Below are 17,975 nucleotides of genomic sequence, written 5' to 3' on the forward strand. Positions count from 1 at the left end.
CTAGGGCTGTCAAAATGTGCACATCCTTTGATCCAGCAGTGATTCTACTGGGTTTATATCCCAAAGAAATCTTAAAGGAGGGAGAGGGACCCATGTGTGCAAAATGTTTGTGAGCCCTCTTTGTGGTGGCCAGAAACTGGAAACTGAGTGGATGCGATATATAAAAGTTATGGAATATTATTAATCTATAAGAAACAATCAGCAGGATGATTTCAGAGAGGCCTGGAGAGATTTACATGAACTGATGCTAAGTGAAGTGAACAGAACCAGGAGATCACTGTACACAACAGTAAAATTATGTGATGATCAACTGTGATGGACATGGCTCTTTTCAACAATGAGATGATTCAGGCCAGTTCCAATGATCTTGTGATGGAGAGAGGTATCTCTCAGAAAGAGAGCACTGTGGGGACTAAATGAAGATCATAACATAGTATTTTCACCTTTTATGTTGTTTGCTTGCTTTTTTTTCTTTCTCATTTTTTTCCATTTTGATCTGATTTTTCCTGTTCAATGTGATAATTATGGAAATATGTCTAAACATGTTTAACATATTGGATTACTTGCCATATGGGGGAGGGAGTGAGAGGAAGGGAGGGGGAAAAATTTGGAACAAAGCTTTGCAAATGTGAATTTGAAAATTATCTATGCATATATTTTGAAAATAAAAGGCTTTAAAAAAAGAAAAAAGAATGTAATAGCAGACAGAAAGTTGCCTTTGTAGTCAAAGAAGCTGGATTCAAATTCCTTCTCCCATCTCTTGATCATCATGTGATCCTGGACTAGTCTTTGCCTCACCCTGGCTGTTTGTTCCTCTATTAAAAAAAAAAAAAAAAGTTGCTTGGACAAATGACCTCTGACGTCCCTCTAGGACTAGGCTTATGATCCTATGAAATCCTTACATTTATTTCCAATAGTGAAAGATCAGGCCTTGGTAAACCCAGGCGTAAACCCCTCCCCTGCTATACTTCTCAACTTTCAATTCAGGTTTTAATAATAGTCACAGAAAACAATTCAGTCAGCTAGTTAATAAACATTTATTAAGTGCCTATTAATACCAGGCACTGTACTAGGAGCTGGGGATACAAAAAAAAAAAAAAAAAAAAAGAAAAACAGTCCCTATCTTCAAGGAGCTAACAGTCTAATAAGGGAGACAAAATGCAAAGAACTCTGCATAAAAGAGCTAAATAAAGAAAAAATAGGAAACAATCAACAAAGGGAAGGCACCAGAATTAAGAGAGTTTCAGAAAGGCTTCTCCTAGATGGTGGGATTTTATTTGGATCTTGAAGGAAGCAAGGGAAGCTGGGAGGGAGAGATGGGGAGAGAGAGAAATAATTCAAACCTTCCCGAAGCTGAAGGATAAATCTAACAGCATTAAATCAGCAGTATTTTCCAATCTGTGTTCCTCTCATAGGCCAAGATGTTGGTACTGCCTGTTCACGGGAGATGATATTCTGCTGCCAATCTTGTCAAAAGCAATTCCAGCTACGATCCCCCCTTCTCCAGGAAGCCTTTCTCAACCAACTGCAAGAAGTTGCAAAATTATTTGACCCATATATCAAATTGTTTCTAATCTAGAATCTTTGCCAGGAATGCTTGATAGAGTTATTAAGCACTAGAATATTTATTATATTTCTGCAAATATCTCCCTTCTTAGAGAATCTCAAAGTATTTCCAAATTTTTCAAAGATAAAGTTACACACTAGCTACATCTGGGGGCTGATATGAGGGAGAAACTTTGAAACTATAAAGATCAGATGTGGGACTGACTCTTACAATTTCCACCACCTGGGGCTGTGTCTCAGGGAAAGGAGGCAGACTCTCCACCTACTTACTGATGCAATGCAATGGCTTTTGAATGATGGAGGGAGGGAGCTGGACAAGGTGACTCAATTCTACATATACACGCCTGCAATTCACAAAGCTGAGTTTGCTCCAGCCTCTCTGGAGACATGGAGCATCAGGTCAGAAAGAAGGGGCTTTTCTGGCAATGAATCAGCGCCTAGTGTTAATTACAGGCACTTAATAAATGCTTCTGGACGCGACTTCAAAGCCCAGCACTCTATGAAAACCCTGCATTTGCAGGGTGCATGCAAAGTGCAACTCCGTAGCCTAGTAGATAGAGCACCAGCCCTGAGGTCAGGAGGATCTGAGTTCAAATCTGACCTCAGACAGATTAACACTTTCTGGCTACGTCACCCTGGGCAAGTTACTCAACCCCAACTGCTTCAGCAAAAATAAAATAAAATAAAAAATAAAGTGCATGCAAAGCGGTATATAATTTGGGAGATTCTGAAGTCAAGAGCTCATCACCTTGTCAGGGAGGTGGGGACATATACCCAGAAAAAAATGGAAATAACAAGACACATGGCAGGTACAAAAACAAGCAGAATAGATAATACAGGCCAGTGGAATTTATGTCTGTACCTGGGAAGCAATCTGGCTGATTACAGCCACCACCCTTGCAGGTGCTGTAGTCACTTCCTGGACACTCAGAAAAGAGAATTCTAGCTACCCAAGTCCTTGCCTCTGTTGGGAAACTGATAGGATTTTATCAGTGGATATGATACTAAAGAGAAGGCATTAACTGCCTGCTTTGTTGCTGCATCCTAAGGATCATGGGATTTTTCCATTTGATTTTTGGCTGAAAGCTTCCCCAGGTGGTATTTCCCCCCAGTAGAATGTGAGCTCCCAACGATGTACTGTCGTGTTTGTATTCAACCCAGTGCTTTGTACATGGTAAGTGCTCAATAAATCCTTTATTCACTTATTTATCCATGAATGAAAAAATGAAGGTGTGGATTATAGCACTCCAGACAAAATATTAAATACCTAGCAGTTACTGAGCAGAGAATCTTTAAGTGAGCTGACGTCATGCAGAAAATCCAGGAAAATAACTTGCTGATGGCTGAACAGGCCAAACCATTGATGATAATAAAAAATGTATAAATATATATATATATGCATATACATATATATATACATATATATGTATGTATGTATATATCTTATTGTTATAGCACTCAAAAATAAAAATAAGTTTTTACATATATATGTTAAAACTTATTTTTATTTTTAATGCTATAATAATAATAATAACTACCATGTATATATTGCTTAAAGATTTACAAAGTGCTTTATAAATATTATCTCATTCTATTTTCATAATGATCCTGGGGAGTCGGTGCTATCATCTTCATTTTGCAGATAAGGAAAGAGGCAGACAGAGGATCACATGATCTGTCCAGGATGACATATATATGTATGTGTACACACACACACACACACATATTAATGTTAAAACAACAGACTCTTGGGGTTAGAAGGGACTTCAGACACCATCTAGATCCCAACCTCAAACTGTGATTCAAGACTTCATATGAGGTCTCACAATTGAATGTAGGAGTTGGGAGATTAGAATTTATTATCAGTAAATGTTTGATTTGTATAGATCTATTTTATATACCTATATACCCCAGATCATGCAAAAATTTTTTGGACAAAAAGGGCTCTAATCAAGATCAGGAATCTTACTTAGCCTTTTTTTTTTTTTTGGGGGGGGGGGAAGTATCATAAATCCAGTCTTTGGCAATCTGGTGAAGCCTATGGACCCTAGCTCATAATAAGGTTTAAATCTTAGGAAATGCTAAATTTCAGTAGAGAAGGGTGAAAATGAAGATGTAGCTTTTTTTCCATACTGATGTTTATGGAATCTGTGAAATCCATACATGGGTTCTTTGGCAGGGTTAAAGGACTCTGGGTAAAGAACCCTTGATATAAACTAATCTATATGTGAATAATAAACCCCTCTATAATCCCCACAAAAAAGTGGCCATTCAGTGAAAAAAATTTAGATCTGGAGTCTGGAAGATCTGAATTCAAATCCAGTCTCAGATTCTTACCAGTTGTGTGAAAGCTCAAGCTGCAGTTTCAAATAACTTAGGGAAAACCATAAAAGCCAATCCACACAAAGGTAACCACAGCCTTCATCTAATGTACAAACTTAATCCTGTGCAAGTCATTTAACATCTGTCTGCCTCAGTTTCCTAATTTAGAAAATGTTAATAATAATGTCATCTATGCCAGGACCGTTTTAAGGCTCAAATGACATAATACTTGTAAAGCACTGAGCACAGTGCCTGTCACATAAGAGGTGCTATATAAATCTTAATTCTTCTTATTATCATTAACTTCTTGACATATCATATGTACTATGGATCCATTTGGACTTTGCAATCCAAGTTCCAAAAATTCCAGATTTCTATCACGTAAATGGTTGCCTAGTTATTCTCTACTATATTGTAAAAATGATCCCTTCTGATTTTTGTCCATGTCTTGCCAATAAATTTTTCACACATAGGGGTCCTATTCAATATACTGGAATTGTTTAATATACCTATTCTATTTTTATTCATGAATTCAATTAATAGAAATTCGCGCCTAGGCCCCATTTTGCATATTAGGAGTAGGTTGACATGATCTATCCAGGATTAAACATCTAGTAAGTGTTCAAATAACAGATTCTCAGAGCTGAAAGGGACTTCATTCACCATCCAGATCCAGCTTCTTAAACTGTGATTTGTGACTTCCTATAGGCTCCTTGGACTATCTGTGCAAAACCTTAAACCCTAAAGCATCACCTAGTCAAAGCTTTGTCCTGGATTAGGAAATGGCTTGGTTCCAGATACATTAGAACCCCTCAGGCAAGCTTCTTGGGCTATGATAGCCTCTTCCCTTTCAGCTTCCCTTTCTCTACAACATGGACTTGTAAACATTTCTCCTCTGGCAAACTCAGTTTAATTAACTAATCAATCAAGAAAGCATTTACTTAAGTCTTCTAGTAGGCACCGGAGAGACAAAGACATAAATGAAATGGTTGGGAAAGGCACAAAGAGTTAATCAATAAACATTTTTTTTTAAAGTTCTTACTATTTGTGATACATTGGGGATATAAAAAACAAAAACAAAAACAAAAAAAGGTCCCTTCCCTCAGGAGATTTACATTCCACAGCAGAAACATGACAGATGAACAAGTAATCAATCAATCAACAAGTATTTAGTACCTACTCTGGACTGAACAACAGGCTGGGAACACACAGTGAAAAGTCACATGGTCCCTGCCCACAAGGAGCCAACTGGCTAAAAATGATCCCATTTCTGGAACTTCTTACTAGCTTTGTGGCTATGGGCAAAGTCATTCTGTTTCCTCACCTACCAAATGGGTACTCATGGGGCTGTCCTTGAAGTTCTAATGAGCCACTAACGTAAAGTCCAGCAAAAATAACTCTCTCAAGCCTCCTCTGTGATGCCACTTAACCTAGGGAAAGCTCAAGTTGCAGTTTCATATGACACAGGGAAAACCATACCCCCCCCAAAAAAAAAAAATTACACAAAGGTAAATACAGCCTTAATCTAAAGTACAAACAAAGGCTGGGCTGTTTGTTCCCCTGCTCCTCTCAGCTACAGACCAAAGGTCCCACCCTCCCTGGAGCCTTCCTAGACTATCACACCCTCTGAAATAAATAACTGAAGGGTAAATTGAATTTTACCCAATTAAAAAAAAGACTGATACATTCTGTATTGACATCCCTTGTTGGCCAATAAAAACTTTTCTGAACCTCAGTTTTTCACCTAAAAATGAAGGGACTGAATCCCACCAGCCTCTCTTAGCTTGAGGTGTACAAACCTCTGATTCTATGAACTTTCCTTTTCTCTCATTTCTTAAATTGTGCATCTCCATTTAAAAAACAAAAGTTAAACAAAGTCATGATTGTAATTGATAGTACAGGGAACTGTCCACTTTTGTAGTTTGTCATCTATCAGCATTCTCCCCAACTTCAAGGTGAAGAACTAAGATCAAGGGACTTGTCACAGAGGTCACAAAATAAGAGACTGAGGATACAAGTACAGAATTAGGAGCCCGATGGTCCATGCAAGGGGATAGAGCACTGGGATTGGAGTCAGGAAGATTCTTCAAGAGCCCATATCTGACTTCTGACACTTACTAGCTGGGTTACCCTGGACAAGTCATTTCATCCTACCCAGTTTCCTCATCTGTAAAATGAGCTGGAGAAGAAAACAGCCAACCACTAATATCTTTGCCAAGATAACTCCAAACTGGGTCACGAGAAGTCAGACACGACTGAACAACCCCAAAGCTAATTTTGACATTTTATTTCCTGTGTGATCTTGAATGAGTCATCTTACCTCTGAGGCCCTTTCATGATCAAGTGATTTAATCCCAGTCTCCTGTCTCTGAGTACAGCACTTTCTCTTTTCTTTTTCTCCTAGGTTTTCTCTTTATTCAAAGAATTACCAAGAGAGGCTTGGATTGATGGGAGAAAATCTGTGTGGGATGAAGAGGAAGGACTTCTTGGGGGTGCGGATGCTGGCAGCCTCTGAAATCCCAAACAAGATGGCTTTTGGGATCCTTCTGCTTCCAAAGGAAGAAACAATGGACCTTTTATCCCATTTATCTGGAACAGATACATGGTGATTTGCTTTGAAGAGAACTTAAAATGGGTTGACTTAGGCCTGTTCCTCTCCCTGTGGCTAACTGGCATTCCATGTACCCAATGGGCCATAGGAAGGGGAAGAGATGGCCCAGCTGGGGTCCAGCTTCCCATGGTGGGGTTTCCAACCTCAGCTATTACTATTTTAGCAGCGTGGGTCCTTTGGCAGGACCCCATGACCAAGTCAGGACTGGTCTCTTCTCTTTCCCTGCTATAGATCAAACCCTGCTTTCAGCTAGTCATCCCTCCAGAAAAGTCTGAGTAAGCTAATTCAACACAAGGCATTAGTACTATTCGATGAGAGTTTATTTAATGTGGACATTGGCTTTCAAGAAGAATCAGTAACTCAACCGAAGGGAAATGAAGCTCTACAGGTGTTTTTCAGACATCAGTAATCAGATATTTTTAGAGCTGGATACCTTAACAATAATAACAGTGTTTATATAACACTAAGGTTTGCTAAGCATCTTCTGGTTTTAATCTCTTTTGATCCTCATAAATCCTCATAGGAACTAAGAAACAGGTGTTGTTATTATCTTCATTTTTACAGATGTGGAAACTGAGGTAGATGGAGGTTAAATGATTTGTCCAGTGTCACACAGCTAGTTAATGCCTGAGAAAGGATTTGAACACAGGGCTTCCTGACTGCAAGTCCAGAGCCTAATCCACTGAACTATCTGGCCAGATTTTAATTTTATTATTAAGATTCTCTGGTCAATTGTGAGAAACTGACAATGAGTCAGGGGCCTATTCCTAGGAGGTTCAATGGTAGAGGATTACAGAATCATAGAATTTTTCTTTTTTGGTTAGAAAGATTCATTTAAGTTAATTAGGGATAATAAACTTTTATAGGCCTCAATTGATCTCTAAGGCCTCTTTTAGCTCCAAGTCTTTGTCTCAAAGTCTCTTCCAGCTCTAACATTGTTTCACTACCAGCTCAGATACCCTATATTCTAAGTTCTGACATCCCGGGTTCTAAAGGCCCTCCCAGCTCTGACCTCCTGGGTTCTAAGGGCCCTCCCAGCTCTGACCTCCTGGGTTCTAAGGGCCCTCCCAGCTCTGACCTCCTGGATTCTAAGGGCCCTCCCAGCTCTGACCTCCTGGGTTCTAAGGGCCCTCCCAGCTCTGACCTCCCGGGTTCTAAGGGCCCTCCCAGCTCTGACCTCCCGGGTTCTAAGGGCCCTCCCAGCTCTGACCTCCTGGGTTCTAAGCTCCCTCCCAGCTCTGACCTCCTGGGTTCTAAGGTCCCTCCCAGCTCTGACATCCTGGGTTCTAAGGTCCCTCCCAGCTCCGACATCCTGGGTTCTAAAGGCCCTCCCAGCTCTGACCTCCTGGATTCTAAGGGCCCTCCCAGCTCTGACTCCCTGTGTTCTAAGGGCCCTCCCAGCTCTGACCTCCTGGGTTCTAAGGGCCCTCCCAGCTCTGACCTCCTGGATTCTAAGGGCCCTCCCAGCTCTGACCTCCTGGGTTCTAAGGGCCCTCCCAGCTCTGACCTCCCGGGTTCTAAGGGCCCTCCCAGCTCTGACCTCCCGGGTTCTAAGGGCCCTCCCAGCTCTGACCTCCTGGGTTCTAAGGGCCCTCCCAGCTCTGACTTCCTGGGTTCTAAGGGCCCTCCCAGCTCTGACCTCCTGGGTTCTAAGGGCCCTCCCAGCTCTGACACTGGGTTCTAAAGATTCTTTCAGATCAATATTCTGGGTTCTAAGGGCTCTCTCAGCTCTGACATTCTCTGATCCACTACTACCTTAAAAATTCTGATTCTGTGCTCTTCTATTAGCCACCCCCCCAATAAACTCTTATATTTTAAAAAAGAGTAACTTATATTAAGAGGGAAAGCTAGGGGAAAAGTGGTCCTTTTACTCGAAATTGCTATTTGACTGTAAACTGAACTCCACTTGTATCTTCTGAAGGCCCCCTCTCTTCTGCTAATGGCATTACCTATTTAAAGGCCAAGCTGATCAAGCTTTCATCACTTAATATTTCCTGAAGGCCCCCAGCCTGGCAGGGACAGTCCAGAAAACAAGTATGGATTAAATCCCCTTGCTTGCCCCCAAGGAGCAGACACGGTGCAGTTCTATCACTTTTGCCTGTCCCTGCCACCTGAAACTGGGGTGAGCTGGGGGGAGGGGTGGTGGCTCAAGGCCATCCTCTTGACATTTCAGGCTGCCCTGGCCCTCTTCAGATGGCACTTTCCCCCACCTTGAACTTGTTTGCAAAGCTTCTTTTCCCCTGGTGATGAGGAATCCCAGGATCTCAGGCTTAGAAGGGACCCTGAAGCTCAGGAAACGTCCCAGTCTCTGATGAACAATCCCAGTAATGGGGAGGCTCCCAACCTCATTGGGCTGATGGGGATGATAACAGTACTTATCTCACAGAGTGGTCATGGGGATCAAGTAGGATTGTTCTTGTAAAACATTTTACAAACTTTAAAGCCTTTTCTTTCAGTCTCTCCTCCATTCTTTTTTCTTTCTTTATCCTCTTCTATTTCTCCTCTTCCTTTCTATTTTTCCTCTTTGTTCTCCTCTTCTCTCATCTTCTCCTTTCCTATTCTCTCTATCCAATCCCTTTCTTCCCTCCTTTCTTCTCTCTTTTTCCCTTCCTATTTTCTGTTTCCCCCCTCTGCTCTCTTCTATCTCCTTCTTCTCCTTTCCTATTCTCTTCTCTTTTTCTCCAATCCCCCTCCTTTCTTCTTTTTCCTTTTCTATTACCGTCTCTCTGCTCTCCTCTTCTATGTCCCACCCTCCTTCTCTTCCTTTTCTCTTTTTTCCTTCTTACTTTCTATTCTCTTCTTTTTCTCTTTTCTCTCTTCTCTCTTCCTCCTTTCCTATTCTCTCTCCTGTCCTTTTCTCTCTTTAATCCCCTTCCTCCCTTTTCTCTCTTTTCTTTGCTTCTCTCCTCTCTTTCTATTCTCTTTTCTCTGCACCCCCTTCCCTTCCCATCCTGCTTTTTTCCTGCCCCTCTCTTCATATACATGTGTATATGTGTATCAACACACACATATAATTACACATATAAAGCTAGTATATGTGAGTTCATGTGAATAAATACACATTACACATAAATATACTAGCTATTATGGTCCTTGTAAATTCAATGTGTAACACAATATCTTGGCACATAGGAGATCAGTAAATGCTTTTTCAATAGAATTTTTATTAAGCCCAAAGCTGACTTCCTTTGCTTTCTCCCACTGGCCCTAGTTCGGACTGCCAGAGACACAGAAGGAGAATGATATATTGAGTAGAACACCAGATAAAGAGTCATGATGACCCAGGTTAAAATCAGGGGAGCGCTGAAGCCTCAATTGTTAAATATTTAGTGTTGACACTCACACCTCGGCTTGCTAAATAAATTATATAGAATTTCAGAAATGACAGAGAAAATGTTAATAATGCACAATAAACAGTAAACTATATTGTTTTCATAGAGCTGGTTGCTAAACATTTACCTGTAGAGCCCTGGTTAAAACCCCACATCAGACACTAAGTTGTTTGACCCCGGGTAAGTATTTTGATGACTTGTTTTCTCATCTACAATGAGCTAGAGAAGGAATGGCAACCCACTTCAGTATCTTTGCCAAGAAAACCCCAAATGGGGACATGAGGTGTTGGCAAGACTCAACAACAACAACAACAACAAGCTCTTTGAGGGCAGGTCTGTTTATTTTAGTATTTGTGCCCCCGAGGTCTAGCACAGTTCTTGACGTGGAGTAAATAAATGTCCATTAAACTGAACAGAACTTGCTGCTCCAATGACAATGTGGAAACCTCATTGGGGTGGCTGTTGCCCACTGTTGTCACAAAGAATGAGGCATTTTCTAAACCCTGTCACAAAGAACCACACATTTACTTTTCAGTAGAAGGAGCCACACAATTACTATTCACTGGGCTATGGGCTTGGATCCAAAGCCTAAAAGCAGCTCCCTTCTGCAGCCTCGGGCTGAGATGTCCCCTGGGCTTCTCAGAGTACAGGAGGGCCCACTCACAAAGAGCTCATCCTTGGTCCAAGGCTCCTGACATCCATCCAAAAAGAGAAGCTAACATCCTGGGGAGCATTCTCTCCTCTCACTTGAATTCTTTCTGGCCTCCTTAAACCTATTTCTTTATGGGGCAGCTACTTAAAAAGCACAATCTGACTTCATAAATGTTTGTTGTAGAGGATGGAGCACCAGCCCCGAAGTCAGGAGGGCCTGAGCTTAAATCTGGCCTTAGACCCTTAACACTTCCTGGCTGTGTGATCCTGGGCAAGCTGATTTGAAGGGAGTGGCTAATATTTTGACCAATAGAATACTTGGGTTTAAGAAGTCTGGGAGATTAAAATTATAATCAAAGCAGTATTTCTGATCTTGGCACAAAAGACCTGAGATTTCCATCCTGGCTCTGATATTTACTAAGGTAGACAAGTCCTTGACTATTTTTCTCTAAGCTTTAGTTTTCCTTCCTGTAAAATGGCTGTTTGTACCACCTACCTCCCCCCCTAAAACAAAATGAAACAAAAGCCAAAAGAACTTTATATAAACCATAAAGCAGGATGTAAATGTGACCTGCTGTAGTCCTAGGATCTTATTCAAAACAAGACTCGACCAAAATCTCTCTGTATAAATTCTGCCCATTAAACAGATTTGTAATTTGCTCTTCATTTTTTTTTTCTTTTTGCAAATGATGCATAACACTTAGGATGATTTCACTAAGAACGATCTGGACAGTAGTGCAGTAGATAGAACAATGGGCTTGGAATCAGGAAAATTTGAGTTTAAATGCAGCCTCAGACCTTTACTAGCTGTGTGATCTTGGGCAGTTCACTTACTTAACTTGCCTCAGCTTGCTTGTCTTTAAAATGAGGATAACAGTGTCTACTTCCTAGATTCATTGTGAGGCTCAAATGAGACGATTACAAAGTACTTAGTACAGTGTCTATCATATTGTTGTTCAGTCATTTACCATCTTTGGGGTGAGAGGAAGGGAGGGAGTTTGGAACTCAAAACTTAAACCCCTCCCATCCAAATGTAAAAAATTGTTTTAATGCACAATTGAGGGAAAAAATAAAATATCATTAAAAAAAAAAAAAACTTGGAAGAGACCTAAGGAAGAAATTGGAAAAAAAATTATGAACAGAGAAAAGATTTGCAAATATATTCATATATACATGTTTATCATTTTATATAGTATATATGCATATATGTAGCTACATATGTATAAATATATTTATATTAATAGAGCATATATGTACAATACAGAAATAAAACAGTACACATGAAGGTTTTGCATATCACCACTTTCATCCATCTGTCTTCCTAATTTTCCTAGTTCTGTTAAGAGAACTTCTGAACTTCCAGTCAATCTCTGATTCATCTTCAATTCTTCCTTTCCCCTCTTTGCTCACTCACCGGTGACATCTTACTGATTCTGTCTCCAAAATCTATCTCGATTCCATGCCCTTCTTTTTATTACATCATAGCCAGCAGAATGTAGAGCTCATCACCTCTCGCCAGGACCACTGTAACAGCTTCCTAACTGGACCTGAGAGTTCTAATCACCCCCAAATCCTAACTCTGCTACTTATCCCGTGGCTGACTTTGAGCAAACTCCTGGATCTCAGTTTCCTTGTCTGTAAAATGAGGGGTTTATGAATCTAAATTTGCCTCTATGACCATTTTCTCATTTATCTTCCACAAATATTTACCAACTCTTCCTCAAGCAGAAGGCTGACCACGTTGCTGCCTTCTGGACAATCTGTGGCGGGTTCCTTATTGCCTCTAAAACAAAACATCACATCCTCAGCTTGGCACTGGGGATCCCACTCACACTCTGGCTCTGGCTACCTTTCCAGCCTCATTTCCTATTTTTCCCATTGGCATCCTCTACTCTCTGGCCAAATGGCCCTCTTTGCCATTCCCCAAGGCTGGAATCCATCCTCTCTTGCTTGTTTTTGCAAAGGCCATTTCTTCCCCAGCCCCAAAATCTTAGAAAGCAATTTCTCCTCATTTCTGCTCTGAGAAGCCCTGGTTTCCTTAAGCATTCCCAAATTCTTTTCCTAAGTTATTCTCTCTCCTCCAATAATCCTGCCTAAACAGACCAGTTTTCATATTGCAACCCCTAGTAGAGTGTAAGTTTTCTGAGGGGAGGGGATTTTTTTTTTTTAATTTTATCTCTGCATCCCCAGTCCATGTAATAAATAAATGCTCAATAAATGTTTGGTAATTGGATTACCTAGCTTCACACTGAATTCCATTAACATGTTTTAAGTACATAGTGTGTGTCTCGAAGGAGCAGCTAGGGGGCTCAATGATCAGAGTTCCAGGCCTGAAGTCAGGAAGACTGAAATTCAAGTCTGGCCCCCAACACTTACTAACTGTATGACTCTTTACCTCAGTTTCCTCATCTGTAAAATGACCTAAAGAACTAAATGGCAAACCTTCCAGTATAATCCCTTGAGAGCAGGAGTTGCATTTTTGCTTTGTTTTGTATTTCTGGTGCTTAGCATTATTCTTAGCAAACAACAGGTGCTTAATAAATGTTTATAGATTGAATGACAACATCAGATTTCTTGTATGAAAAGGGGGAAATAGTGCCTGAAGATATTCTAAAGAGAATTGTGTGAACAGTAAAGTATTATAGAAATGTGAGATCCTTTTATCGCTTCTGTCCCAACAGACAGAAAGGTCGATCCTTAACAGCACAATAATTGCCACTGTCTGCTTGAAAGTTTCCAAATGGTGGTATGCACTATATCCAATTTGAGCAAATACACGATTTCCTTTTTGCCAAAAGGGAGGCTCAGGGGCATCCGATGTCATCGCACAACTTGGAGGTGTCAGGTAGGTCTCTATAACTTGTGGATTCTTTCAAAGCTCATGGACCTACCCTGTAGAGGAAGGCTGCTCTAGATTCCCTTAACACTGGTGCCCACTCTGTGAGTGACCTTCCATTTATCCCGTCCAGATATTTGTCTGTACCCGGATATCTGTATGCTGTGCCCTGTTAGACTGTGGGCTCCCTGTGACGGAGAACTGTCTTTTCTGTGTCTTTCTTTGGCTCTCCGATGGTTAGAGCAGCATCTGGCATGTAGCAAGTAGATGCTGGAGAGATGTTCACTGACTGACTCACAAGTTAGCTGCCTCAATAACTGCTACATTATGGTTGCAAAAGCAATTTTATATTTATGACTAGAACAGTAAGATTAAGACCAGATGGAATAAAAAGGAAACAAATCTTTCCTTCCTTCTTTATCCCTTCCTTTTTCTTTTTTCCTTCCTTCCTACCTTTCCTTCTCTTTTTCTTTCCCTCCCTCCATTTCTTCCTTCTTTTCTTTCTTTTTCTTCTTTCTCCCCTTCTTCCTCTCTCCTTTCCTTTTTCCCTCTTTTTACTTCCTTCTCCTTTTTTCTTTCCTGTCCTTCTCTCTTTTTCTTTCTTCTTTTCTTCTTTCCCTTCTTTATTTTCCTCCTTCCCTTTTTTCTTTGTTCCTTCTTTTTCTTCTTTTCCTTCCTTCCACTATTCTTTTCTTTCTCTCTCTCCTTCTTCCCTCTGTCCTTTCTCCCTTCCTTTCTTTTCTTTTTTCCTTCCTTCTCTTCTTCCTTTCTTCCTGTTTCTCCTCCCTCCATCCCTCCTTCCCCTCTCCTTCCTTCATTCTTCCCTCTTTCCCTCCTTCCTTTTTTATTTCCCCTTCAAGGAAGAATACCCTGAATTATCGTTTTTTTTAAACATATTTTCATTTTGAATTCCAAATTCCTCCCTCTCTTGCAGCTCACAAGAAGTCAAGAAATATGATAGCTACTATCACATGAGGTCACTGCACGATCTTAAATAACTATAAGAACTATGCCGACAAGAGAACTGTACAGATCTGCACACATATATTGTATCTAAGATATACTTTAACATGTTTAATATGTATGAGACTGCCTGCCATCTAGGGGAGGGGGTAGAGGGAGGAAAGGGAAAAATCAGAACAGAAGTGAGTGCAAGGGACAATGTAAAGATTACCTATGCATATGTTCTGTCAATAAAAAGCTATAAAAAAAAAAAAAAGAACTATGCTGGTTTATCATATGATAACTTCTCTAAAAACAGTGACTGTTTAGTTAACAGTTATACCATTCTGATCTCTAGGTCTTAGTTTCCCTTGTTGGAAACCGAGATGGTCTACCACATTTAGATTTCTGACTAGGGTCAAGAGATTTGGATTCAGATGTCAGCTCTTCCACCAGTTCACTATATAATCTTGAGCAAACGGTTCCAAGCCTCAGTTTCCTCCCCTGTAAAGTGAAGTTGTGGCTTTGATAATCTTAACAGAATGTGGGGAATCATGAAATTATGATTTATTATCAGTAAATGTTTGATTTGTATGCCTATTTTATGTACCTATATAACTGGCGTTATGTAAAATTTCTTGGGCATAAAAGGGTTGCAAGTGGAAAAAGTTTAAGAAGTCCTGGCCTACAGGATGTCTGAGGTTCTTTTTTTGCTCTAAATCTATGAATAACCTAGAAAAGGTTATTCATGCAGCAAAATCTCCAATAAAAGCCATCTAAAAAAATATTAAGTTCCCCAGTAAAGAATTAAAAAAAAAAAAACAACCCAAAAGATCAAAAAGTCCTTGCCTTATAAGAGAAAGAAACTTCATTAACCGTGACAGTCATGCTTGTGGGTGGAAGTTGCTGGAGCTGCAGATCAGGGCTGTTGGCTCCTTCCATGTTGGTCTTCTTGGCTAGCTTGGTAACTGAAAATACTTGCAGGTGGAAGACTTCAGGTAAGCCAGACACTGGAGTCCATCTTTCCTTTCGAGTTTTTACCACTTCCCAGCCTCAATTTTCTCATGGCTAGGCAAAAGAAATTTCAAGTCATTCATCAGTTCATTTGATCCTTCATCAATCCACCCAATCAATATTTACTAATAACTTACTATATTCAAGGCACTATGTTAGGTGACAGACCTCCAAGTTGCTCTTTGCTAATCAATAGCCTTGTTTCATATCAGAGAAGCCTGGATTTGCTCCTTCACAGACAGTTCTCAAAAGTAAGGATGTAAGTTTAAATTTCTTCAGATGCCTTTAAGGGTCTTAAAAAATCACCCAATGGATTTAACATATATTTCTACCATGTTTAACATATTTTGGACAACTTGCCATCTGTGAGAAGGGGGGGGGAACCGGAATAAAAGGTTTTCTAGAGCTAATGTTGCAGAATTATCCATGCATGTGTTTTGAAAAATAAAGAGCTTTAATTAAAAAAAAAAAAGTCACTTAATAAGACCAATATTTCTAATAACAGACACCAACTATAATAAAACCTTCTTCCTTTAAAAATTTATTTTTTAATACACATTGCTTTATGAATCATATTGAGAGAGAAAATTCAGAGCAGTAGTGAAAAATCATGGGAGAGATTAAAAAAACAAAACAGAAAAAAGAAGTAAACAAAGTGTTGATTTACATTCAGTCTCCATAGTTCTTTTTCTGGATGTAGGTGGCATTTTCTGTCCAAAGTCTATTGGGATTGCTATGGATCACTGAACCACTAAGAACAACCAAGTCTTTCATAGCTGATCATCACCCAATCTTACTGTTGCTGTGTACAATGTATTCCTGGTTTTACTTGTTTCTCTCAGCATCAGTTCATATAAATATTTCCAGGCCTTTCTAAAATCAGCTTGTTTGTCATTTTCTATAGAAAAATAATATTCCATTATCTTCCTATACTATAACTTGTTCAGCCATTCCTTAATTGATGGGCATCTACTCATTTTCCAATTCTTTGCTATCACAAAAAGAGTTGCTACAAGCAATGTGGGTCCTTTCCCTTCCTTTATCATTTCTTTAAGGTACAGACGCAGTAATGGCACTGCTGGGTTAAGGGGAATGCACAGTTTTATAGTCCTTTGGGCCTAGTTCCAAATTGCTCTCCAGAATGGATCAAATGCATTAGAGTCCCAGTTTTCCCATCCTCCAACGTTTATCATTATCTTTTCCTGTGATTTTAACCAATCTGAGAGGTATGAGGTAATACCTCAGTTGTTTTAATTTGCATTTCTCTAATCAATAATGATTTAGAGAATTTTTTCCATATGACTATAGATGACTAATTTCTTCATCTGAAAACTGTCTGTTCATATTCTCTGACCATTTATCAATTGGAGAATGACTTGTATTCTTACAAATTTGACAGTTCCTTATATATTTTAGAAATGAGAACTTTATCAGAAATATTGGCTGTAAAGATTTTAAGATCTTCTTAACTGGTTTCCCTGACTCCACTATGCTCCAATTTCCAAATCTACCCAAGTGGATATTTATTAAATAAAACTAGCATGTGAGGATATCTTGTAGGCAGTTAGCAAGGTGTGTTTTGGATCCGTGGACTCTGAACCACGAAGGAGTTTAGTCAAGTTTTGTGAGCAAAAGATTGCCAAAGAAAATCATGTAATAAGAGCCAGGAAGAGGTTTAAGGGCAGATCCTTGGGACATAAACCCATCAGGTAGTTAAATTGCTATCAGTCACCCCCCGCCCCGGGGGGTCACTGGAACACAACAGATGAGAGTCTCTATGGGGGGGCAAGGATTCTTTGTTTAACAGGTACGGTATACCTGAAATAGTTGGGAACTGGGAGGCTCAAATCCAGTCTCTGACAAATGATCTCTTTGAGCCTCAGTATTCTCATCTGTAAAATGGGGGTGATTATTCCCAAACTATTATTACTGGGAGGCAGTTAGAGGGCCAGAATAGAAGGCAGGAAGAGCTGCTTCTGATGTTTACCAGCGTGAACATAAGCATGCTATCTTAAGTCTGAATTTCCTCATTTTTAAAATGGAGATGCTCACTGGTCAGAAGTGAGCCTCAAATAGGGGAAGTACAGCTTAACCTTTATTAATTTATTATTCAACCTGTAAGTATTTATTGTGGAAGGCCAATTAAGTACCTACTAAGTGGGGCAGGGGAGAGACAAAGAACTGAAACAGTCCCTGCACTCTTTTTTGGAGAGGGTCATGATGGAGATAGAAATATACAGAATGTATGAAAATGAAGACAGGATTGGAGGTGAAAGGAAGCTGGAGGTGGAGGAATCATGATCAGGAAAGGGGACTTTTGACTTAAGTCTTGGGAAGACCATGGAGTCCCAGGGACAAAAGTAAGGAGGAAAGAACAATTCCCATTCAGGGAAGTGGGTGGGACACAAACACAGACAGCTGCAGGAGTAGAAAAGCCAGGAGGTCAGGCCCTCAGAACAGCAGAACGGATAGGGTGGGAGTCAAATGTTAAAAAAGCCATGCTTGGGAGTATTTTAAATATTAAGTGGAACAGTTGCTAATTGATCCTAGAGATAATATCCGCAAATATTAAAAATACTACACTGGGTGTCTCAAAAGCCTTAGTGCAATTTTAAGCTTTGATAACTTAAAATAATCTAAGCTAAAATAGTTTTAAGGTTTTTGGGAAGGTTAACAATTGTTTTTTACATGTAATTGGCAA

The 17,975-nt window shown here is 39.9% G+C and overlaps 1 protein-coding gene across 2 annotated transcripts in view; it reads right to left on the reverse strand.

Annotated features, from left to right (window-relative positions):
- NIPAL3 (NIPA like domain containing 3) overlaps positions 1-17,975 on the reverse strand; it is a 51,300-nt gene that overhangs the window by 31,201 nt on the left and 2,124 nt on the right. For both annotated transcript variants that reach the window (XM_074305839.1, XM_074305840.1), the window contains exon 2: positions 15,110-15,328. In XM_074305839.1, the coding sequence (XP_074161940.1) occupies positions 15,110-15,202 (93 nt within the window). In that variant the 5' untranslated portion in view covers positions 15,203-15,328. The remainder of the gene's footprint in view (positions 1-15,109; positions 15,329-17,975) is intronic.

This window comes from Sminthopsis crassicaudata, chromosome 3 (assembly GCF_048593235.1).
Source record: "Sminthopsis crassicaudata isolate SCR6 chromosome 3, ASM4859323v1, whole genome shotgun sequence".
Taxonomy (NCBI): domain Eukaryota; kingdom Metazoa; phylum Chordata; class Mammalia; order Dasyuromorphia; family Dasyuridae; genus Sminthopsis; species Sminthopsis crassicaudata.